This window comes from Carcharodon carcharias, chromosome 1 (assembly GCF_017639515.1).
Source record: "Carcharodon carcharias isolate sCarCar2 chromosome 1, sCarCar2.pri, whole genome shotgun sequence".
NCBI classification, from domain to species: Eukaryota; Metazoa; Chordata; class Chondrichthyes; order Lamniformes; family Lamnidae; genus Carcharodon; species Carcharodon carcharias.
Window position 1 is genome coordinate 15,282,035 of NC_054467.1, and position 26,347 is coordinate 15,308,381.

General features: G+C 43.1%; 1 protein-coding gene across 4 annotated transcripts; it reads right to left on the reverse strand.

The window, feature by feature from the left end:
- Window positions 1-11,477: 11,477 nt before the first annotated feature.
- On the reverse strand, window positions 11,478-18,704 carry LOC121280737 (S-phase kinase-associated protein 1-like). 4 transcript variants are annotated; one of them, XM_041192874.1, is made up of 6 exons: window positions 18,608-18,704; window positions 16,925-17,024; window positions 15,448-15,521; window positions 14,569-14,712; window positions 13,486-13,626; window positions 11,478-12,190 (listed from the first exon to the last, which is right to left on the reverse strand). In XM_041192874.1, the coding sequence occupies exons 2-6, from the start codon at window positions 17,019-17,021 to the stop codon at window positions 12,155-12,157; spliced, it is 492 nt and encodes a 163-aa protein (XP_041048808.1). In that variant the 5' UTR covers window positions 17,022-17,024; window positions 18,608-18,704; the 3' UTR covers window positions 11,478-12,154. The 4 variants fall into 4 exon arrangements, with proteins under 4 accessions (XP_041048808.1, XP_041048833.1, XP_041048826.1 ...); XM_041192899.1 differs by lacking the exon at window positions 18,608-18,704 and adding an exon at window positions 18,540-18,563; XM_041192892.1 differs by lacking the exon at window positions 18,608-18,704 and adding an exon at window positions 18,199-18,220.
- Window positions 18,705-26,347: the final 7,643 nt, after the last annotated feature.

Below are 26,347 nucleotides of genomic sequence, written 5' to 3' on the forward strand. Positions count from 1 at the left end.
CTTGTCTGTTTGAGAATATTTCTTTCCCCTGCAATGTGCAGATAGTTGGGAGTCACAATCAGCATGGGTTCCTTGCATGGCAGACATTTATCAAATCTCTACCAGCAAAAAGTAATTATAGAATCCATATCACCTGCAGCATTGAGGTGGGCAGCACAATATCAAAAGCTCCACATTGACTTGTAAACGCCTTGCCAGTTTAACAGTTGATGGATTGCAGGCTTCTGAGTGCAAACTTAAGCTGCACTTGAAATGTATGCACTGAGTTTCCAATAAATAAATAATCTGGTTGGTCTAGTTCCTTTAAGAACCTGCTGTTGGACTTCCCCTTGAATCACAACAGTCCCTGGAAGTTTAGCTGTGCTGTTGGCCCTGGGCTTTTGTAACTTTGCCTCCTAGGTGATTACGTGGTGGTAGTGGGTGATGTTCCAGGTATCTGGCCTGAGTCTCCACTCTGCAGCTGCCTCCCATAGTTGTTGACTGTAAACAAGTTGCTGACTGAAGACCTGACATTGGCTAATATCAGAAAAGCTTTTAAATCAATGAATGCTGATCTGTACAAAATAGTCAGAGCCACGATGCCGTACAAGAGGCACTTTTGTAATTGATGTCTATATTAGTGACAAACTATTAGCGCCATTTTCCTGATGTGGCTGGCTACCTGTGATGAGCGAGGACCGTGTAAGTGGTGGGAACTACCTTCAGGTCCTGTATACAGCTGACTTAGCCAGGTACCCTGGAATGGGGAAAGGTGCAGCGATGGTTGCATGTCAATTGAGAGAAATAAACCACAGCAGGTATCCTCCATCCTTCTCAAGTGTTTTGCTGAAAGTGGGTCTAGCACTGGGACAGGCTGGGTATTGTGTGCTATTAATGACAGATGCACTTACAGCACAGAAACCACCTTTTTGACCCAATACGTCTGTGCCATTGTTCATGCTCCATAGAAGTCTCGTCCCCCTTTACTTTATCTAACCCTATTTTTGTATCCCGCTAGTCATTTCTCCCTCGCATACTATCTGGCTTCCCATTAATGACATCTGTGCTGCTCCGCTCAACCATTCCAATGTGATAGCAAGAGAAAAGTAAGCTGTTCTGACAGGAGACATCGTGCAGCCAGAATTGCAGAGGCCATGGTGGGTGTTGAGCAGATGGATTGCTTGTGCCAGGGATTACAATTTGGGAATCTTCCGCTCCTCCCCCTGTCCACTTGAAGAATGTTTCAAATTCCGAGGCTGGATGGGAACTGATTAATCTTCAGGGGCTGTTTATGGAGTTGCTTCCAGCAACCCTTCACCCCCATAATTGTGGCTTGGATGTCTTCAGTGAATCTAGCAGAAGTCATAACTCAGCTGAGAACTGTCATGAGCTGTGCATTGGGTGTTTCAAGACTTGTAGTTAGAGCTTGTGTTTGCCACCTGCAAGATTAATAAAGATTTTGTATCTGCTGTTTTACACCTTCCCAATCTTACAAAAGTTCACAGAACAGAAGCAGGCTATTCAGCTGAACAGGTGCAGGCTTGTGAATCCTCCACATGTGCCTCATCCTACGCCCCTCCAATTTAGTGGTAACTGGAGTCACAAAGAAGAAGGAATTGAATTGAGGTGACTTTGTCAAGAGCGAAACTGAAAGGTGCAAATTTTAGGGCTGTAAGGAGTCTAGGTTTAGCTTTATGGAAAGCAGCAGATGCAACTGAACACGTGGGTGGTCTCCATATGTCAAAACAATGAACTTCTTGCATGTTGAAGATGGGAATGAAGGGATAGGTGTAAAGGAAAAGTCAAGTCAGTTTTGCTGTTCAGGCTGAAACTGAAGAAGGCAGTTTTGGCAGAAAATAATCAGTCCTGATTAGGCTTATTTAATCTAGCCAAAGCTGGAAATGAATAACCAAACCAGATCTGTCTGCTCTGCTTGCCTACACACCTTAAAATTGAGCGGGAAAGGATGGAGTGTGAAGGCAGTACAGTAATTGGGATTCGTCTTCAGTTCTCTGGCCCATGGCAACTACAGAGTCTGGTTACAAGGTGATCAAGGTTGGGAAATAAGTATTCCAGGGTTCACAATATTTCGGAAAGACAGAGTGGCAAAGGAGGAAGGGTAGCTCTGATGGTAAAAGATGACATAAGGACCATAAGTGAGAAATGATCTGACCTCAGTAGATCATGAAGTTGAATCAGAATGGATGGAAATTAGGAATAGCAAAAATTAGGGAGTTGTTTATAGGCTCCCCAACAGTTGTTAGACTGTTGGACAGAGCGTTAAAAAAGAAATTATTGGAGCTTGTAACAAAGACAATGTAATAATTGTAAGGGACTTTAATCTTCATTTAGAGTGAGACAATCAAATTGGCAAATGTCTAGAAAAATGAGTTTTTCAAACGTTTTTGTGACAGCTTCTTGGAGCTATATGTTGTGGAACCAAACAGTGTCGCGAGGCTTTGCCTCTTTATTTTTGTAAATATGATTTTTCAACTTCCAACTGACTAGAAATTTCACAATTTGAACTGAGACAGCAAGCTGCTTAAAAATACAAGACCACTTTCCAAGGGGAAGATGAAAAACAAAAAAATCACCCTATGGGGAGTGTGAAGAGATAGACTTTACCTAAAATCCAGACACCCACTGAAACTTGTAACTAAGGAAGAGACATTAAAAATTCAAAGTACTGAATGTTGAAACAATGCCTGCGAGAGAGACACCCAAAACCCTTTGGAAATACACAAGAGGGTGAAGTGTTTCAAGGAAAGGTTGCCCAGCCACTTGAAAGCAATTGCAAGTGACAACCAGTGTCAAGAGGAAACAGGCTGAAGGCTGCTCTCTTCACCTCTCTTGGAATGTGTGCTGGCCAGTTCAAGAAGCCAGCTCTACCAGAAACCTACCAGTGAACTGAGATCTTGTAATAATTGCAGCATCTACAGCTTACCACATCTAAGAAACCAGCTAACCTAAATCAGCCACAGCATTTAAAACCTATGCGCCTCAAGGACAATCAAAGGACACAACCATATATTCTTTTAGCTTTTATTTTATTGGACTCTTAACTCCCCTTATTTCTGATACCTGTGCATGATGGATTGGCTCTTATTGCTTACAACTTAAATTGTTAAATACGTGCTAATTTGGAAAAGGCATGTCTCATGAAAAATAAACTTAAACTTTTGTTGGGACCAACTGAGGAGGTTGAATAGAGAGGTGCCAGTTCACCCCTTCTCACCTGGTCATAACAAAATTGGTGGTTTATGTCAGGGATTGTTCCCACAGACTGACAGTTGGAGTGGGGAAAATAAATTATTCCTTCAAAAACAACTTTAAAATTGTAAAAGGTTTCATTGGGTCTGCATTACTAAATGGCTAAAATGCCGACAGTCGCTGTCAATGCTTTCATAGAACATGATGAGATAACTGTCAAGAAGTTAAGGGCACTGTCTTTGGAAGAATTAAAAGGTGCAGCTAGGCAGGACTTCTGCCTGAAAGCCAGAAAATGAAAATTTTAAAATGGGTGGCGAAGCATCTAGAGGTGGAAAATTGAGGAAACTGGAGCAGATAAATTAGTGGCAGAGAAATTAAAATTGGAGCAGCAGAAATTGGAACTGGAATTTGACGAGTGGGAAAAAGAGAGGGGGCAGGAATGGAAGGAGAGAGAATTCCAGGAAAGAGAAAAGGAAAGGGAGCTTAAATTGGAACAGCTCAAGCTAGAAAGAGGGATCCCGTGATGCCTATCGAAGACACCCCTAGCTCAGATTTAAAGGCTGAGGTATTCAAATTTGCTCATTAAATCTAAATTTGATGAAGAGGCGGATGCCTTCTTTATAAGAACATAAGAAATAGGAACAGGAGTAGACCATTCGACCCCTCGAGCCTACTCTGCCATTCAATAAGATCATGGCTGATGATTTTGTATTTTGATTTCCACATTCCCATCTATCTGTTTCATAAGGTTAGCACAGCAATTAAAGTGGCCAGCCCAACCACTGGTCCCTGCTGTTACAGAATAAGGTGACAGGAAAAGATCACGAGGTTTACTCCCTCTTGCCTGAGGGATGTGCCTCCAGCTATGAGGCAGCAAAAAAGGGCTATTATAAGTGGGTGTCAATTAGTGCCAGAGGCGTAGCACCAGATATTCCCTACCCTCAAGAAACAGCCCGACTAGACGTACCAGGAATTTGAATGGCTTAAGCAGCTTGCTTTTGACTCGTGGGTACAGGCACTTAAAATTGAGCCCACTTACGAAAACCTTCATGAAATAATTCTTGAGCGGCTCAAAAACTCCATATCCTTCCCAAAAAGAACTCACATAGAGTAACAGAGGCCAGACAGGCAGCATCCCTGGCTGATGATTATGAGCTTGTCCACAAACCCTCATCCCAAAGGAAACCCTTTCCTAGCTACTCCCAGTCAACTGAGAAGGATAGAAGGTGGGAGAGTGATTGGAAACTGAGCACCCATGGGCGAGAAGGGACAGCTGGAAACACAGGGGGCCTTCCTCAGGCCAGGAAGGATGGTGCTGAGAAGAGGCATGAGGCCAAGAAGTCTCCATTTTAACTGCTGCAAGGCAGGACACCTCTGTGCTGATTGCTGCAGGTTACTGAAGAAATCTATGGGATTTGTTGGGGCACACAAACCTCACGCAGAAAATGGGAGTCAGACAGAGACCAGAGCAGGTTACAGCTCTGCAGCAGCAAATCCCTATAGATGCACTACTGAGAGTACGGGTGAGTTTTTAAAACTCCCTGACAGTTATGAGGAGTTTGTATCAGAAGTAGGAGTGGCCATATATCCCCAGAGCAAGGTGACTTAAGCCTAGAGTGACACTGAGGGGTACAGGAGCCAGCCAAACTACTGCTGGGAAAAGCACAGCCTTTCCACCAGAGAGTGCAGTAAGTGCCAAGGTGTTGGTGATGGGTATTGCAGGTGGGTACATGGCCATCCCGTTGTACTGGGGGTACCTGGGGTGTCAGGACCTGTGACCGTGGGAATCATCCCGTTTGCCTGTGGACGGGCTCCTCGGCAATGAACTGGCAGGATCAAAAGTGATAGGATCCCCAGTAGCCTCAGAGAAGCTTACCATAGTCAGGGAGACAGAACAGCTGCCGGAGAAAGTGTCTGGCACTTTCCCTGGCTCTGTGGTAACCTGATTTATGGCCAGACAAACTCCGTCAGAGGCTGAAATAGCCCTGCAGATAGATTACCCTATTGTTTTGTTATCTATGACATATTTTGGGAGTTTATTGGACCCTAAGTAAGTAATAAGTAGGCCTTTGTTGTGGTTCAGCGAGCTGACCCGTTATTAAAGAAAGTTAGTTCAGATTGCCTGAACTGAAACGGAGGCAGAGGCAATCCCCGAATATCATTACATTAAGAATGAAGTGCTGATGAGGAAGTGGAGACCCTGTCTTAGACCTGCAGTGGTGCTGCCAACGTACTGTGGGGAAATATTAAGGCTAACACACAAAATCCCCAATGGCTGGGCATGGTGGTAAACCCAATCCTGCATCAGCCTGCATTTTTCCGGCCATACCTTCACCAGGATGTAGTAAGGTTTTGCAGAACCTGCCTGATCTGCCAGGTTGCGAGAAAGCCCGAGCCTGCAATTAAACCTGCGCCGAGGATTCCTGTGGCGGCTTTTGGAGGACCATTCAGCAAAATGCTGGTGGATTGTGTGCGGCCCCTGCTCAAAACAAAAAGAGGCTATCAGTAAATCCTCACCGTCTTGGATGCGGCTACCGATTCCCAGAGGCCGTTCCCCTGAGAATCATATCTGCCAAAATAGGGAAATTAACACAAATCTTTACCCGGTGTGGACCTCCCACTGAGATCCAGTCAGATCAGGGCTCAAGTTTCATGTATCGAATATTCCAGGAAGTCATGGGTAACTTGGGTATGACCCAGCTGAAGTCCTCAGCATGTCACCTGAAGTTGCAGGGGGCACTAGAATGGAAGCACCAGGTCCTAAAAATAACAATCAGGGCATATGGCCATGAGTACCCCCATGACTGGGATAATGGACACGGACTTCTGTTTGCTACCGATCACCCAATGAGTCCAGGAGTTTTACTCCGTTTGAAGTGAGGGGTCACCTGAAACCAATCAAGGAAGAACTTGCTTGGGGAGGTGAACTATCTAACTGACACCCCAGGCCGCAGGAAAAAGTAACGGCTGTGTCCTGTCAACATGATAAAACAACATCACAGCTGAGAAGGCAACAAATAGGTAACACACGGTCTGCCCAATAATAACAGACCTAGAGGATGAGAGGAACAGTGAAGATGAATTGGAGGGAGTCATGGGTGGGGCCCCACATTAAACTCCGTTACTGTCCAACTAACACAAATTTTGTGAAATTGGGCACCATATTCACCCATCTAAAATGCAGAACAGCAAGGAGATCTGACAAGGCTGCTTACTGCATTTAAACACATCTGTAGGCAAGCCAGGCTGCACCACTTCAGCTCTGCGTGATGTGGATGTGGCAGAGGCCCCTCCCATAAGGCAACACACCTACCATCTAGACTGAGAAAAGCTGGCCCAGGTTCAGGAGGAGATTAACTACATGCTGGAACACCAATTGGTAAGAGCCTAGCAGCTTTAGCTCCACAGTTGTGCTCATGCCCAAGTCGGACAGCTCCACAAAGCTCTGCATTGACTACCAAAAGGTTAATGCGGCAACCAGTGCTGACTCCTACCCGATTCCCCACCTGGAAGACTGCATAGATAGGGTAGGTGATAGAGCCTACATTACAAAGATTGATTTACTCAAGGGATACTGGCAGGTTCCCTTGACTACCAGCGCAAAGGAAACCTCCACCTTCATAACTCCTGATGGGTTATACCAGTGTCGAGTCATGCCATTTGGACTCCGAAATGCCCTAGCCACCTTTCAAAGGCTGACGAACCAGGCAATATCAGGGATATCCAATTGTGTAGTGTACCTAGGCAACATCCTAGTGTACAACATCTGGGAAACTCATTTACAGCAACTGGAAGCCCTCTTCCAGAAATTACAGTCAACTGACCTTGTGGTCAATCTTGCAAAGAGTGAGTTCGCTAAAACTCAGGTGACCTACTTAGGACAGATGGTGGGTCATGGCCAAGTACTACCCAGAGCTGCAAAAGTACAAGGAGTAGTACAGTCCCTCATACCAACAAAACAGGGAATCATGAGTTTTTTTGGGAAGAATGGGTTCTACCGCAAGTTCATCTCAAGGTTCAGCACTGTAGCTGCCTCACTGACAGACCTACTACAGAAAAATGCAAAAGTAGTATAGAAATGCCAGAGTTTTCAAGAAGCTGAAAGCCATTCTAATGAACAACCCAGTGCCAGAAGCTCCAGACTTTAGCCAAGCATTCAAAGTAGCCATTGATGCAAGTGACCTCAGGGTAGGGGCCATCCTCCACCAGGAGGTCAAATCAGAAATTAGAAAGTATTCCACAGTAGAAAAATAAACCCTAGGTTTATTACTGGCTCTCACAGATATATGTCCAAAATTGACATGAAGAGACCACAGACGACACCGACCACAACCCTTTGACCACTGTGGAGAAATTCAAAACTCAGAATGCAGGAAAATCAAATGTGATTGCAGATACCCTGTCCAGGACTTAAAGAGACCCAGTTAGAACTGTTGGATTAATACAGACCAAGGCTAAGAGTGAATTGAAGAGAGGACGTTCCCTTTTTTTTTCTATTTTGTGCTTTTATACCCTGTAATGAAACAAGGGTGAATCTCATCTCATTTTTTTGTGATGGGGAGGTGCCACAAGGAAAAACTCAGTAAGGAAGACCCATCCATCGCTCACTCAGGAAGTTAAGGATGGTATTAGGTTAAAAAGGCTTACAATTTTGCAAAAAAGTTGATAAAAAGGGAGAAAAGAGAGTAAATTAGCCAAAAATATAAAAACATATTTTAAGAGCTTTAATAATTATATAAAAAGGAAGAGAGTAACTAAAGTGAACGTTAGTACCTTAGAAGCAGAGGCAGGAGAAATTATCATGGGGAATGACAGTGGCATTGAACAAATATTGTGTGTCTGTATTCACAGTAGAAGACCTAAGTTTTATACCATAGATGGTAACCTAGAGACTAGAAAGGGTTGCTGTGCCAACTTGCATTTTTATATGCATTATGTAGTCCAGAGGCTCCAATTTTCTTTCCATCACATGACTGACCAGGAATCTTCCCTGCTCTTACCACCTGCCATTGGCATGGTTGGAAGGATTTATAGGTTGATACTCAACCTGTTTGGCCATAATCTGAATGTACCTCCCTTGGCCAACAAGTCCTGGAGTAGGACTTGAAGCCAGAACTTCTAGCTCAGAGGTAGACAATATCCACCTGTACTACAAGACCACTATGTATTGGGGACAGGAGAGACTAAAGGTTTACTGGGTGCTGAGTGTGTCCATTTGATTATTTTCCGGTTTGATTGCCCCGCACTCAGATGAGCACTATTTGAATTCTGGCGGTGCCGATCTCAAACCAAGGACCTTCTGCGTGTTAGGCAAATATGATAAAGAAACACCTCTTGGTTTACTTCTGCATTGGTAACCCAAACTATTTGTTAAACCACATCATTAACTTTTCTTTGTCCAGCTTTTGCTGCTCGACAGGGAATGTACCCAACCTGTACCAAAATCATCTCAACCATTTCCCTTCGCCCATTGTCATGTAATCAGGATAGTTTCCTTTCTTACCTTACCAAAATTAGCTTTTAGCAGTGAAATATCCTTATAAAAATGTAAAAGTTGAAGATATCCTAGCCAATTAGGTTATGGTTATAGTTTCCTAGATGTCCCTCTATCCTTACCTTATCTGCTAACTTCATTTCATTATCCAGAACTAGATCCAACACCTTTCCTTGTGCATCTGCTGATCTAGACATCAGTCCTGTCTGTCATCACGTCTTGCAGTTTTGCACCCAACCTGACAGCAGCTAATCCACTCACCCATTATGATGATCCTGCATTTGCCCTATTTTCTTAACACTTGTTTTCCTCTTTTATCGTGAACTTCAAATGTATTAACTGGCATTGAGCACTGATCAGCCCCTAAAAGTAGGGTCTGTTACCTTAACTGAAAGGTTAGTAAATATAAAACTACTGCTAAGGCACGTCATTTGTCGCCATCACTACCCACTTAAAAGGTAAGTGCAAACATTAGTTCGATATTGAGCTACATATATGATGGCATTAGCTAAAGAACAGGGTGGGGTACATGAAGACCGTAATTGTCCCATCCCATCTCCACAAATGGAATTTCAAAGACAGCCCAGCAAGCAACTGGTCACCCAGGTCAAGGCTGTTCACCATATAGTGTGAATAAGGTGGATGAAAATTTGCTGCCGGATTTAAGGCAAACCACCTAACACACGGTGCTGTCGATGGCTGCCCAACTCGGACCATCTTAAAACGTGTAAAACTGCAAGCAGTCATCGACAAGATGTTTAATATACCAAGCCTGAAGCATTTAACAGTCCAGTTGTTACTCCATATTTAAGACCTTTTCATTTATGTACCTGTAATTCCACTAAGCATTTAACAGATAACCATAGCAGCAACACAGGTTTTGCTCTGGAAATGTTATTAGTATCTGCCACCGTGTAAATCAGCCTTTTTTTTTGCAAAGATTCCCAGGTTTTGAACCCAAATGTCTACTTAGTAGAGCCTTAACGTTTAACATACAGATCAAATGACTTTTTTTGTTTAAAATATTGGGTTTCCACTTTATTTACTGTTGCTTATATCATTTATGGAGTAGGGTTAGGGTTACTCACTATACAAGTAGAACCTTTACCTTTCAGGGATATTCTCTGATTTTATCAAATGCTTATTTAAATACTTCCCATTATTTGTCTCTCCCCATTAACAATACAACCCAATTTCTCATCCCTCAACTCCCTCCTTCCTCTCAAACACAATCACACTGGGATCACTGTTCCCAAGATGTTCCTTTACCATCGAATTCACTAATTCTGGCTTGCTACTTATCAATGAAGCTAGTATGTGGCCTCTTCCTTATATCAATGGCAAAAACCCTATTCTACAAAACTGTCCCAAATATGTTTTGAAAATTCGTTGCCTTTACTACCTCAGCTGAGGAGGTCTTGTAATACAGTGATAACATCCCTATCTCTGGGCAAGAAACTCCAGGTTCAAGTCCCACTTCAGGATTTGATGGTTATGGAAGGTATGTTCATAGCATGGCCAAACAGGTTGATTATCAGCCTGTAAATCCTGATGGTAGGTGATAAAGAGGAGTTGCACCTGGTCAGACTGCAGAAGGCAACAGCAAACCACTGCAGCACTTTGGCAAACATAATCATGGGCCAATCTATTGGAAGTTCATGGTTGCCAACACCCTCTTAGGGCATGGTACCTGCAGGAGGAGAGTTACTTAAGCTGCTTCTCAGCAACTCACTTATCTTGCAAGGTCAAATGTCCCATAGGAGCACTTTAAATGTATGATGCTGAGCCGCATAAGGAGGTATTAGGTCAGATGACAAAAAGCTTGGCCAAAGATAGGTTTTAAGGGGCACTTAAAGAAGAATGAGGTGTAGGGAGGGAATGCCAGAGCTTGGGGCCTAGGGAACTGAAACCACAGCCACTGGTGGAATTGGGAATATACAAGAGGTTAGAATTAGAGGAGCACAGATATCTGATGGAATGATTTGAGAAAAAAGGAGAATGAGGATTTTAAAAATCAAGAGATTGCTTGTCTGGGAGCACTGTAGTTCACTCAGCACAGGATTAATAGGAGAAAGCACTCCGAAAATTATTTATTGTAACCACGTTGTTTTTGCTACACACTCTTCTGATCTGATAGAAACAAGTTGGTTACAGCTAATGTTTCAGTAATTAGATAACAAAAGCCATTTTTAGGCTTTGATCTACTTCCAAAACACCACATCCAAGCTTATACAGCAATGGGAGAGGTTGGCAAAGGGAGATGGTGGTATGGAGGTAATGTCACTGGCCTGGCAAACTATAGGCCTAGGCTAATGCTCCAGCGACATGGGTGAAAATCCCACCATAGCAACTGGTGGAATTTAAATTCACCTAATAAATCTGAATATAGCTGGTCTCAGTAATGGTGACCGTGAAACTATCAACTGCTGTAAAAACCCATCTAGCTCACCAGAAGGAGATTTGCCTACGTGACTCCAGACCAACAACAATGTGGTTGACTCTTAACTGACCTCTAATAGCCTAGCAAGCCACTCGAGTCAAGGGCAACAAAGGCTGGCCTTGCCAGTGACACCCACATCCCATGAAAGAATGAAGAAAAAACTAATGAGCACCATCGCTTTCCGTATAAAATAAGCAATCCAGCTATACATCACAGAACTTAAGTTTGATACCTGGCAGAAATTATAAAGTCGGTTTAGAGAATGAATCCAGGATCTTTTCCAACTATGGTGACAAACACAACGATCATCAGAATTCACCCTCCCTCCAAACAGAACTCACAGCTCCCACCATCAACGCTTTCAGCACAGGTCTTTTATTTAAACCAGTACTACCCTCATTACTGTCTTTATCTGGTTGTAGGACATTTCTCTATCAGCTTCGGCTGTGCACAGTAAATATCAAGTTTGGACAAGAATGGAAACAATTCATCACTGATGTAGCAGGAATGTATCTTGAAACATCACTGGACTGTTCACCAATCAAAGGTATTCTGTATTCTGTTGGGTTTTTATAATCAGTTTTCATGGTCCTAAGTAAAAATCGATATATCAGTAGTGATGATGCTATGTATTCAATTAGAGATGAACTGTGGGCCAAAGAGTAATTTTGTTTTAAAAACCCAACAGAAAACCACAATAAAAAAGTAAACTTTAATTAAAGATACTTAAAAAAAAGTTTCAAATCATAATTGCTGCCGTATTGCCAGGTGGAGTTCTTTATACAACTTTCATTCTAATGAGCAATGAAAAAAGTCAGATACGGTGAAGTAATAAATATGCTAGAGACATTATTCAACACACTAAAGAATAGGTTTCATGAAGCAAGCATAAGCTCAAAATTAACACTATTACAAATGTTTATGCATGGCTATCTTGACAATATATTTCAAAGTATCACAGGCTATTAGTGATTAATAAATTGTGCAAGCAGAGATTTTCTATCGAGCTGCACACGTCGTTTCCCACTGGATCACTTCTCTTCACACCACTGATTTTCCTTCCGTACCTGGGGGTGAACGAAAGTACAATTAGCCGCCCCTTCTAAAAAAACCTTTTCTCTGACCCTCAGATTGTTTCTTCACCAACAGCAGCAGCATCCCCCACCACCACTTCCCCCAACAGCCTCCATTCCCCAGTCTATCTCAGGCTGCAAAATTGCCAAAAAGCAGCAATATGTTCACAAACCAGTTTGTGCATTGCAGGGGTAAGGCTGCTTATTTGCAGAATCCTTGGTGCACACACACTCACAGGTGTGACACGTGACTCCTCTGTGCTGTCTGCATGGGGTAGCAAATTTAAAAGGGTAATTTGAGGGCTTTTAGAACATCCGAATATATGTCAGGCCAGTTAGAAAATATACGTTACTTTTATTGGGCAGGTAATTATTTCTCCAAATTAAGATCGCCACATAGAAAATGAGAAAAGAAAACAAGGGTTGTGAGAAGGACAATCACAATAAATTAAACAGTATAATTATAAACAGTAAAGCACACTGTGCACTCAAAGGGCAAAACTAGGTAGGTGACAATGTCACTGGACTAGTAACCCAGAGACCCAGGCAATGCTCTGGGGACATAGGTTCAAATCCCACTAAGGCAGCTAGTGGAAATTAAATTTAATCAATAAATCTGGAATTGAAAGCTAGACTTGGTAATGATGACCATGAAACCATCATTGATTGTTGTAAAATCCCATCTGGATCACTAATGTCCTTTAGGGAAGGAAATCTGCCATCCTAACCTGGTTTGGTCTACATGTGACTCCAGACCCAGAGCAATGTGGTTGACTCAACTACCCTCTGAAATGGCCTGGCAAACCACTCAGTTCGAGGGCGATTAGGGATGGTAAACAAATATTGGTGCGACAACACCCACATCCCATGAAAGAATAAAAACCCCATAGAATGGGATTTGCTCTGGTGGGCTCAAGTGAAACATACATAGCATGGGCTTGTTGTAGAGTTGCCTTTACATTGCATCCAAAATGTCATCTCCCAATTTAATACGGCCACCCTCCTACTGCATAAGTGGAAACTTTTCCAGCACCCCACATATGCAGCTGTCGTACAAGACATTATATTTGTGCCATGAACTCAGGCCCACTGGGCTGAGAGATTGAACGAAGATTGCTTGCATCCCAGTCTAAGCTGGACTCAGCAGTTAAACTATTGCATCACAGTCCCCACCAGAGACATCACCTTAAAGAGGCCATAATACAAAATAAGACAAGACAACTCGAGCAGAGAAATTAAGCTCCATAAGGCTTCTTGTAAATCTTTGTTACAAAACTAGCCAGCAATACCTGTGCTTCCTCTTCCTCAGTAAAATCATTCTTTATGTTGAACGTTTTGCGAATTTCTTCAGGGGTTTTTCCTTTAATCATGTTTGCCACTGTTTTGCAGGTTACATCTAGAAGGCCCTTGATATCAAGGTAGTTTGCAGCCTATTTTAAAAAGAAAACTCATCAAAACCAAACCATAAAAATCCACACTCCCAAGATTTATTCTTCTGTTTTAACATAGAGGTAGGGCTGCCTGGGTGCAACCAAGCCACCAGAGCAAGACAGTGCTCCAAGGAGCTCACACGTCTGCAGGTGACAGCATTAGTGCCAGTAAATTGTTCTCAATCCGCCCCACTTCAGTGGCCATATGCAACCTTCAAATGCATTTAATAGAAATAATGTTTTAACCACCTAAAGTAACTAAGCAAAATTCAATCCAGTTATACAATATGCATCTCCTAGCAAACCTGTTTTTGCTGCCTCACAGCACAGTACCATGGTTACGAAATACTGCACTATCAAAGACAATAAGGCACTGGACTTAATCTACTATTGCAGATGATGCACTGGACTCTTTCATTATTGAATACAAGATTACTGTTCAAATCCAAATTCAGAGCCTTGGAAGGCCCTGCAGCCCTTTTAGGAAAAAAACCTTTCAGTTTAATTTATTTGTACCGCTTAGCGTATGCATTGATCACTTCTTGAAGGCAATTCCCATGCACAGCTCAGAAAATGGCAGATGGAATTTCACAGGTCAAACAGGCCATTCGGCCCAACAGAACGATACTACTTCCTCCTTACCTCACCTCAGCAACAGATACTTTATTTTTTTCACTCATTTATCTATCTAGATATCACACGAATGTACCTGAAACACTCCATGTGGCACCAATCCACCAACAAAAACAGAAGAACTTGGCATTTGTAAAGCACTACAGTTATATCTCAGGATACCTAAGAAAGCTTCATACACAGTGCACAAAAGAAACTCAAATCATTTATGCAACAAACATTACGCACTTGGACAGACTAAAACTCAGATGACAGTTTATAAAAAGCTCCGAAATTATTATTTTTTTTTTTAAAAAAAAAACAACTGACCAGAATTAATTCAAAGAGTGTGCCCTGGTCAACTTTCAGAAACTCTTGATCCCACACAGGTATGTCGTCGGTTCGCTTTTCTTTGTTTTCATCATCCTCTGGTGGGGGAGGGTCATCTCGGTGATGTGTACACCACTGGATCACCTGGTACACAAACACAACCTTCAAACTGATCATCTGCACAGAGTAGTGCCAGCGCCAGACAGATTAGAATTTACCACATTTATTCAACAGAATAAATGGAGCAGCTGGCAAAGCAGAAATTTTCTCTTCAACAGTCTAGGCTGAATTTGGTCATTATGTCAGAGCAGACAAAGAGTGTTAGAACCAACTACACAAATTCATATCTTTAAAAAGGTTAATAGTACAGGTGGCAAAGGTTTCATCGAAGGGAATTTTTATATAGCTCATCACTAACCCAGTATGTCCATTTCACAGCCTATTAAAGGACTATACCCATTGAAATATAATCACGGTTGTAATCTAAGAAGCACAACAGCCAATTTACATACAACAAGCTCTCGAAGTTACCAGACAATGATCAAACTATCCATTTCAGTGAAGGGATAAATGCTGGCCAGGACACCAGGGAGAATGCTCCTGCTCTTCTTTGTAAAGTGCCCACAGGATTTTATTTGTGTGGACAGACAGGTGCTTGGTTTATTGATCATGCCAAAGTTGGCACCTTCGACAATGCAGTGCTCCCTCAGGACAGCAAGCAAAATGTCAGTTTTAACTACGGGCTCCAAATCTCTGGACTGGGGCCTAAATCTTCAACCTTCTGATCCAGAGGAAAGAGCACTAACAACTCCAGCAAAGGCAACATGTATCCAATTGACTTTCAGCAGTCTCCTGAGGGTAAAGGTTTTGCTACCTTACCTTTTTCAGAATAGCAGCATTCACATTTGGGAGTGGCACTGGATCATCATCACCTTCATCATCCATACCTAGATCTGTGCATTTAAAGAAAAAATGACAAACTCATTACTTGATGCAAAATAAAACATTGGCTAAGAACAATAACGCACATGTCAATTTGTTCAGTCAGTTACAATAAAATTTAATGTCAATTTATCACAATGTACTTTCCCCAGGTTAGATCATTACAGCTACATGTGTCGCCAGTTCTCTTCCCATTAAAACAACTGCTCTGGAGATTACTTCTGGGTATCAACTTCTAGTGTAAAACATAACGTCTAATGTAAGATCAGCCATGATCTTATTGAATGGTGGAACAGGCTCAAGGGGCCGAATGGTCTACTCCTGTTCCTATTTATGTTCTTATCTTGCTACCTAGATACCATGGTGTGCACTGGGAAAACAAATTCCTGTTTGCTTATAGCAAAACGACACTCAAAACACATAATAGAACCAATATCAATCCATGATAATCATGCCAAAAAATTGTCATTCCAGAGGAATGAAAAAGTTGTTACCTAGAAGTTCATAACCTGACTTTCATATCACTCTTGGATCTTAAAAAAACTTACTGCAGGATTAGTCGGGTTGTTGCCAGCTTATTTACTGCACTGTCACGTTACTAGGACTGGATCTCTGCCACATCTATCAATAGTATCCTGCAATGGCACTGCAGCTAGTTAATCCCCTGCTGCATTCAGCATTGTGTCAGCAGCAGGGAGCACTCTGTCTGCTCAGAGCACAAAAAGTGTAACAGAAAAGCAAGCAATTAGCAAAATTAAGAGTAAACAAAAATATACCAAAACCCCAAACAGTGACAGTACTTTTGCTTCTCAGATGTACAGAATTTAAGTATTTCTACTAGTAAAATAGTACTACGCCTATATAGGTTAAACTGCCAAAAATTGCGCATTCACAACCTTTTCTGGTACATTGGTTGAGATGAAGAAACGTCACAGCCAAACAAAGTAAAAGAAAACATTTGCATCAGTTTTGGCAGTGGTAACTTCAAGGGATGGGGGAGGGTGGACATCACTTTATAAGGGCACCGAACAGGTAGTGGAAGAAGGAACAGCTCTTGATTACACACCAAGTCTATGGTAAGAAATCAGGGAGTGGAGAATCCACTAAAACTTGTTTTGCACCCTAACACGGAATCATCCGAGTCTTGAATTGTTCCAGTGATATTGAGAGCATAAACTAGTCACAAACATACTGGTCACAACCAGGTGAATGAGAAGAATTAATCCTTCATGTGGAAGATCAGTGGCACAACTTATGAGCTGTCACACAGGTTTACCTGAACATCCAGGAGGTTTTCACCCTAATGCCAACATTATTAGCAGCACAGTACAAACTAAGCATTTAACCAAGCTGGTGGGAAGCAGAACAATTTGAAAGACATTGCTGTTGTCTCAGAGCCCTTCGTTGAATGTACCTTCCAACATTGTTTTGATAGTGATGGATTGCTTTGCTATTTCTACATCAACCTCAAAGATCTCTCCATCTGAGCTTTGCAGCTTAATGGCTGGCATTTTCTAGAAGAGGAAGCAAAAAAAAAACTAAGTATTTAAAGATTCTGCACGTTCTTCAATATTATAGAAATCAACTCCCCACATTGCCTATTTCACCCATTAGTTCAATGTTCCGCATCTGTATCTTCTTGCGCAATCCCATTGCACCTCATCCTTATTTTCCCAAAGCCTTAACCGCCTACCCAAGCAACATCTAACGGTATTTTTCACTTAACATCTATCTCTGCTTTATCATTTGTCCCCTGCTCTGGGAAATAGCCGAGTCTTCAGTCATTACAACTATGCCATGCCCTCAGGAATTCCACCCCACCAGTCCTCACGTCCTTTATTTCTTTCCGTAGCGTTCCCCCCACCCCCCAAAACACCATATTTTTTTTCTCGTTCGACACCCCAGGACATTCTTCTACATGACAAACAAGACAAAAATATAATCTATTGATGCTTGGGAACAATTAAAGTAAAAATCCAGGTAGAAATCCTCAAAGAAGATGCACAATCTCATAGCCCGCACAAGGAACACTACAGATTCTCAAATTGACTCTGTTTGCAAATTTAAAAAAACTCTGCAGAAATAATCCCATTGCCCCTCATCTTTATTCTCCCAAAGCCTTGATGTAGGCAGCCCTGGGGCAGGGAGAGGAGACAGAAAAATCAAAAGCAGCAACAAAAAAAAAAAGCCTTCCTCCATTCTTATGCAGGAAGTGTGTGCAGAACAGCTTCCACTTGAGTGTTTAGCCTAGAGGCTGCACATCTCATGTGAAAAATAGGGTTATTATGGCCAAAAAAAAAAGCATCACTCTAAAGGCAATCATCAAGTGGCGGGCAGCACAACATTGCATTGAGTCTAAACCCATAAGCACATTTACCAGAACCTCATATCAGGTTAGCAGCCAGTTAGGGAGCAGGTCCAGGAGAGAGGTTTGCACCTTGACTGCATAAGTAAACGGCTAGGCCCAAGCAAGGGCTGCAGATGGGTCTTGCCCTCTGAACAGGTGGGCGTCAGCACGCGCGCCAGGTAAGTGGATGGAACCCGGTGCCGGCCGTTCCCGGGGCTACCGGTGGCACGGCGACTGCCCCCACCCATTGTGACGTACCTCGGCCTTCTTCTCGCACCCCCCCCTTCTCGGCTCCTCCTCCTCTAGCTTCTCTTCACTATCGGACTCTGACTCTCACTGACCTGCTGCTGTTCGCACTCGCCGCTATTTATAGACCGGCCTACGTCACCACACTGACGCCACAGGCCCTGCGGCGCAACGCCAGGACCCCCCCACCCTCCTCAATTTTGCCTTCCGCTCATTTGCCTAACTCGAAAAGCTAAATATATATAACACATATATATTTAATTAACGCGTGCAGGGTGATAATTCTTTACTGCATTCTCCCCGCACCCTATATAAAAAAAAATTGGAGGACAATTTTCACTGGCTAAAGATGATTGAGTTGTAGACGCTTGGATCAGGTAACTTAAATGGACGACTAAGGTGCTGGGGTCCATCTGGACTGCGCAGGCCGATTTACTTTTAAACCGTTAATTCGACAGGATAAGATGAGGCGCCGCTGCCAGATTGTGGAGGTCGCCGACTTACCGATGAGATGACCGATTTCCGAGGCGTTGCGGATCATGTATTGTAACGGAGGGGTGACGTCACCGCGCCGACCGCGTATGCCCTCTGGGCATTGTAGTCCACCTGGCGCATGCGCGAACTACAGCTCCCAGGGTGCGTCTCCCTCATTGGCCTGGCAGGTTGACACACCCCTAGATGCTACCTGGCCTGATGAGTGTCCCAGCCTTTAACTGTATATAATTTCTCCACAGTAACTGGAAAATAATTATTGTATCCTCAAGACAGGCAAAAAAAAAACATTTTGCAATGCTCAGACAATACCCAGTTGGATTACATTTTAGTTTACACTTTGGTTGAGATAAAGAACTTTTATCATATGGAAACAGAAAATGTTGGAAATACTCAGCAAATCCGGCAGCATCTGTGGAGAGAGAAAGAACTTTTATACAAAACAAAAACAGAAATACCTGGAAAAACTCAGCAGGTCTGGCAGCATCGGTGGAGAAGAGCAAAGTTGACGTTTCGACTCATGACCCTTCAACAGAACTAAGTAAAAATAGGAGAGGGGTGAAATATAAGTTGGTTTAAGGAGGGGGGGGGGGTGGTTGTAGGAACAAGCAAGCAGTGATAGGAGCAGATAATCAAAAGATGTCACAGACAAAAGAACAAAGCTGTTGAAGGTGGTGATATTATCTAGAAAAATGTGCTAATTAAGAATGGATGGCAGGACACACAAGATACAGATAGCTCTGGGGGGGTGGGGTGAAATAAGACTAAAAGGGCATAAAAGGTATAGATTTAAAAATAATGGAAATAGATGGGAAAAGAAAAATCTATATAAATTATAGGAAAAAACAAAAGGGAGGGGGAAGAAATGGAAAGGGAGTGGGGATGGAGGAGGGAGTTCAAGATCTAAAGTTGTTGAACTCAATATTCAGTCCGGAAGGCTGTAAAGTGCCTAGTTGGAAGATGAGGTGCTGTTCCTCCAGTTTGCGTTGAGCTTCACTGGAACAATGCAGCAAGCAAAGCTCAACGCGAACTGGAGGAACAGCACCTCATTTTTCGACTAGGCACTTTACAGCTTTCCGGACTGAATATTGAGTTCAACAACTTTAGATCTTGAACTCCCTCCTCCATCCCCACCCCCTTTCCGTTTCTTCCTCCTCCCTTTTGTTTTTTCCAATAATTTGTATAGATTTTTCTTTTCTCACCGTTTTCCATTATTTTTAAATCTATACCTTTTATGCCATTTTAGTCTTATTTCACCCCACCCCCATTAGAGCTGTACCTTGTGTGTCCTGCCATCCATTCTTAATTAGCACATTCTTTTAGATAATATCACCACCTTCAACACCGCTTTGTTCTTTTGTTTGTGACATCTTTTGATTATTTGCTCCTATCACTGCTTGCTTGTCCCTACAACCACCCCTCCCCCTGCTTCCCCCCCCCCCCACCTTAAACCAGCTTATATTTCACCCCTCTCCTATTTTTACTTAGTTCTATTGAAGGGTCATGAGGACTCGAAACGTCAACCTTGTTCTTCTCTGCCGATGCTGCCAGACCTGCTGAGTTTTTCCAGATATTTCTGTTTTTGTTTGGATTTCCAGCATCCGCAGTTTTTTGTTTCTATAACTTTTATACAAAATGCCCCAAAGCACTTCACAACCAATTAATCAATCTTGAAGTGCAATCACTGTTGTAATGTAGGAAACAGGGCAACTAATTTGCCAACTGCAAGTTACCATAAACAGCCATGAGCTAAAAGACTAGATATCCCATTTTTGTGATGTTAATTGAGGGATAAATATTGGCCAGGGTACTAGAGACTGTTCTTCGAAATAGTGCCACCGGGTCTTTTACTTTCAACTGAGGGGGCAAATGGAGCCTCAGTTTAACATTTCACCAGAAAGACTACTGCTTCAGTGCAATGCTCCCTCAGTACTGTACAAGGGTATCAACCATGGATTCTGCGCTGGAGTCTCGGGAATGGCAGTTGATTCAATGAATATTGCGACTCAGAGACAAGTGTGCCCCAGATAAGCCATCTACTTGTTGGCTGAATCAACCAAATACAATTTCAATTTAAATATTTGCTAGCCTGGCAAGAAGGAGACCACAGAAGTGGAGGTGGATGGAATAATTGATCACAGGGTATGCTTGTGCCGAGGTTCAGACAACCAGATTAGCTGTCTATTTCTGCCAAAGCTGACATTAATTGTTACTTTGGGAGGGATAATTTTATTAATATACTCCAGAACTCTCATCTACACAGGGGAAAATTTGCAAATATCTGAGATGACAATATATTTTATTCAGTATGAAAACAGTAAGGAAAATAAATTAACTTTTTATGGGTACAGGCTTTGATTTCTCCAACTCTGGAGGTCCTGTGATCCAGATGGCATGACTCCTAATCCTGAGCCAGAAGGCTCCAGGTCCAATTGCCAGTTCAGGACCTGAAGGTGGCTACAGAAGGAATGTTCACAATGCATCCTGTTAGGTTGCTAATCAGCCTGTGAATCCTTCCAATGCTCCATACTATTCTCCAAGGAGAAAAGAATGTAAAGATACAAAAAACAAACTCCCCAACTTACATTCACCCAAATCAAGAAGAACCTACATTTATATAGCACCATTCGCACCCTCAGGACATCACCAAGAGCTTCACTGCTCATAAATTTGTTTTGAACCATAGTCATGATAGGCAATCAGAGTGGCTAATTGTGTAAAGGAAGGTGCAAAGAACAGAGATGAGATAAATGGCCAGATAATTTGTATTTTGTGGAGTTGGTTGATAGATAAATATTTAATCAGATGGATAGCAACTCCAAGAACACAACACTCCCTCAGTACTGCACTAAGGTGTTAACCTAGATTGCGTGCTCAAATCCTGTTTTGGAGGTTGACTCCTTCTGCTTCAGAGACTAAAGTGATGGCAAGCTAGCTAAAGTATCTTTAGTTTCATATAAATGTGGTATTTAAAAACAGTGTGAAATGCAATTAGACATGAAAGTCTTCCTCGTGCTGTCAGTCAGGGATAGAATTCATTGAATCAGATAATTGCCATTTGCACTGGGCAGATGATGCAGCTACCACCAGATGGCAGACTTTAGCTAAACTCTTGACAAAACAATACCAGGAATGAAAAGAAAGACTTGCATTTATACAGCGCTTCTCACAACCCTCAGTCATCTCAAAGCGCTTTACAGCCAATGAAATACTTTTGAAGTATAGTCACTGTTGTAATGTCAGAAACGCAGCAGCCAAATTGCACACAGCAAATTCCAAGAAGCAGCAAATGTGGTGATGACTAGTTTCATTTGTTGATTGAGGAATAAATATTGGCCAGGACACCGGGGAGGACTCCCCTTTTAGGTCCATCCAAGCAGGCAAACCGGGCCTCAGTTTAACAACTCATCCAAAAGACAGTATCTCTGACAACGCAACACTCCCTCAGTACTGCACTTGGGAGTGTCAGCTGTTATACTCAAGACCCAGAGTGGGATTTGAACCCAAATCCTCATGATGCAGAGGTGAGAGTGCTACCAACTGAGCCACAGCTCACATGCTCACACAGTTACTGGATGGGAGTCAAAATTACATTCCATCGTTTCATGCCCAGAGAACAAGACCACCTCCAGTTCACCGATTGTCAAATGTCAGCCACGGAAATACTAAGCTCGAAAGAACAGTCCACTTCAATGAGGCAGCAAAGAAGCCGCTGAAAGGACCACAAAGTAGTTTCCAATAATATGAAAGGGAGGCAAAAGGGGAGGGAGGAGGGACAGAATGGTGTCTTTGAGTTCTGCAGTTATTGGAAGGGAAATGTCCAAGGCGACCAAAGTGATGTGGGTATCTACTGGCTCCATAAAAATTAAGTTCTCACTTCCTGACCCCCAAGGTCAGCGCCGGAAGGCACAATCCTGATGTAGTTCCTGAGATCGAGGCATATGGAGTTTTGAGAGCACTTAATGTGGGAGCTGGCAGATCCCATTGTGAGCCGCAGTGACCACATCTGCAGCAAGTGTTGGTTGCTGGAGAAACTCCGGCTCAGAATTGATGAGCTGGAGTCCGAGCTCTGGACGCTGCGGCACATCTGGGAGGGAGAGAGTTTCAGGAGGTGGTCACACCCAGTAGATTAAGTACCTCAAATTTGGTCAGTGGTCAGGGTCAGCAGGGTGTGACTGCAAGTGAGGCAGGTAGAGGGATCCTTTGTTCAGGAACAGAGGAGCCTCAGCTCTTGACCTTGTCCAACAGGTACGAGGTACTTGCTCCCTGTGTGGATGAGGAAGAGGGCTGTAGGGACAGTGAGCCAGCTGACCACGGCACCGTGGCAGAGGAGGCCATTCAAGAGGGGGAGCAAAAAGACAAGTGGTAGTTGTAGGGTATTCTATAATTGAGGGAATTGATAGCTTCCTTTGTAAGCAGGATCGAGAGTCCTGCATGGTATGTCGCCTGCCTGGTGCCAGGATGAGGGACATCTCTGACCAGCTTGAAAGGATATTGGAGAGGGAGGGGGAGGATCCAGTTGTTGTGGTCCATATCAGAACAAATAACATAGGTAAGACTAGGAAAGAGGACCTGTTTGGGGATTATCAGGAATTAGGAACTAAATTAAAGAACAGGTCCTCAAGGGTTATAATATCTGGATTACTACCCAAGCCACGTGCAAATTGGAATAGGGACGTGAGAATAAGGGAAGTAAACATGTGGCTAAAGGAGTGGTGCAGGAAAGAGGGGTTCCATTTCGTGGGGCACTGGCATCAGTATTGGAACAGGAGGGATCTGTAACATTGGGACGGTCTCCACCTGAACCAATCTGGGACCAATGTTCTAGCGAAAAGGATAAATAGGGTGGTCAACAGCACTTTAAACTAGAAAGGGGGGGGCGGGGAGGGAAGGGTAAAACTCCAAGAAGCATGACTAATGGGAAACAAAGCAGCAGGTTAGTGTGTGGGGGGATGGATTCAACAACATGGAAAATTATGAAAAAACTGAAAAGAAAGGAGAGCCCAGGAGAGGCTATTAAAGTCTCCAGAACACAAAATAGGACAGAGTGTTTGGAAAGGGCTAGGAATCTAACTTCAAGCACATCAGATAAAGGGACGACAATGAGAAAGGGGGCGGGAAATACAGGACTAAAGGTGTTGTATCTGAATGCACGCAGTATACAAAATAAGGTAAATGAGCTTGTGGCACAGATTGAAATTGGTAGGTATGATGTGGGCATCACGGAGACATGGCTGCAAGGGGATCAGGACTGGGAGCTAAATATCCAAGGATATACATCCTATCGAAAAGATAGGCAGGTTGGCGGAGGGGGTGGGGTTGCTTTGTTAGTAAGAAATGAAATTAAATCGATAGCAAGAAATGACATAGGGTCAGATAATGTAGAAACTGCGGATGCTGGAAATCCAAAACAAAAATAAAAATAAAAATACCTGGAAAAACTCAGCAGGTCTGGCAGCATCTGCGGAGAGCAACACAGTTAACGTTTCGAGTCTGTATGACTCTTCAACAGAACCAAGTAAAAATAGAAAGGTGAAATATAAGCTGGTTTAAGGTGGGGGGGGGGGTGTAGAGCTGGATAGAGGGCCAGTGATAGGTGGAGATAGCCAAAAGATGTCATAGACAAAAGGACAAAGAGGTGTTGAAGGTGGTGATATTATCTAAGGAATGTGCTAATTAAGGGTAGAAAGCCACCAGGGCTATCTGTACCTTGCTTGTCCTACTTTCTACCCTTAATTAGCACATTCCTTAGATAATATCACCACCTTCAACACCTCTTTGTCCTTTTGTCTATGACATCTTTTGGCTATCTCCACCTATCACTGGCCCTCTATCCAGCTCTACCCACCACCCCCCTTAAACCAGTTTATATTTCACCTCTTTTCTATTTTTATTTGGTTCTGTTGAAGAGTCATACGGACTCGAAACGTTAACTGTGTTCCTCTCCGCAGATGCTGCCAGACCTGCTGAGTTTTTCCAGGTATTTTTAGAATCTGTGTGGGTAGAGTTGAGGAACCACAAAGGTTAAAAAAAAACATAATGGGAGTTATGTACAGGCCTCCGAACAGTAGTCAGGATGTGGGGCACAAGATACACAGGAGATAGAAAAGGCGTGTGAGAAAGGCAAGGTTACAGTGATCATGGGGGATTTCAATACACAGGTAGACTGGGAAAATCAGGTTGGTAGTGGATCCCAAGAAAAGGAATTTGTGGAATGTCTACGAGATGGCTTTTTGGAGCAGCTTGTGGTGGAGCCCACTAGGGAACAGGCAATTCTAGATTTAGTGATGTGTAATGAGGCAGATTTGATAAGGGAGCTTAAGGTGAAGGAACCCTTAGAAGGAAGTGACCATAATACGATAGAATTTACCCTGCAATTTGAGAGGAAAAAGCTGGAATCAGATGTAATGGTATTACAGTTCAATAAAGGCAACTACAGAGGCATGAGGGAGGAGCTGGCCAGAACTGACTGGGAGATGAGCCTAACAGGAAAGACAGAGGAACAGCAATGGCAGGAGTTTCTGGGAGTAATTTGGGAGACACAGCAAAAATTCATCCCTAGGAAGAAGAAGCTTACTAAAGGGAGGACGAGGCAACCATGGCTGACAAGGGAAGTCAGGGACAGCATAAAAGCTAAAGACAAAGCATAATGTGGCGAAGAGCAGTGGGAAACCAGGGGATGGGGAAGCCTACGAAGACCAACAGAGGACAACTAAAAAAGAAATAAGGAGGGAGAAGATTAAATATGAGGGTAAACTAGCCAGTAATATAAAAGAAGATTGCAAGAGTTTTTTTTAGATGTATAAAGGGTAAGAGAGAGGCAAAAGTGGACATTGGGCCGCTGGAAAATGATGCTGGAGAAGTAGTAGTGGGGAACAAAGAAATGGTGGAGGAACTGAGTACTTCACGGTGGAATGCACGAATAACATCCCCAAAGTTCAAGAGAGTCGGGGGACCAGAGGTGAGTATGGTGGCCATTACCAAGGAGAAGGTGCAAGGAGAACTGAAAAGTCTGAAGGTGGATAAATCACCTGGGCCAGATGGATTACACCCCAGAGTTCTGAAGGAGATAGCTGAAGACATAGTAGAGGCGTTAGTGATGATCTTTCAGGAATCACTGGAGTCAGGGAGGGTCCCAGAGGACTGGAAAATCACTTATGTAACCCCCCTGCTTAAGAAGGGAGTGAGGCAAAAGATGGGAAATTACAGGCCGATTAGCCTGACCTCAGTCATTGGTAAGATTTTAGAATCCGTTATTAAGGATGAGATTTCAGAATACTTGGAAGTGCTTGGTAAAATAGGGCAAAGTCAGCATGGTTTCATCAAGGGGAGGTCATGCCTGACAAATCTGTTAGAATTCTTTGAGGAGGTAATGAGCAGGTTAGACAAAGGAGAGCCAATGTATGTTATCTACTTGGACTTCCAGAAGGCTTTGACAAGTTGCCGCACAGGAGACTGCTCAGTAAGATAAGAGCCCATGGTGTTAGAGGCAAGGTATTAGCATGAATAGAAAATTGGCTGTCTGGCAGGAGGCAGAGAGTGGGGATAAGAGGGTCCTTCTCAGGATGGCGGCCGGTGACTAGTGGAGTTCTGCAGGGGTTAGTGTTGGGACCACAACTTTTCACTTTATACATTAATGATCTAGATGAAGGAACTGAGGGCATCCTGGCTAAGTTTGCAGATAATACAAGGATAGGTGGAGGGACAGGTAGTATTGAGGAGGTGGGGAGGCTGCAGAAAGATTTGGACAGG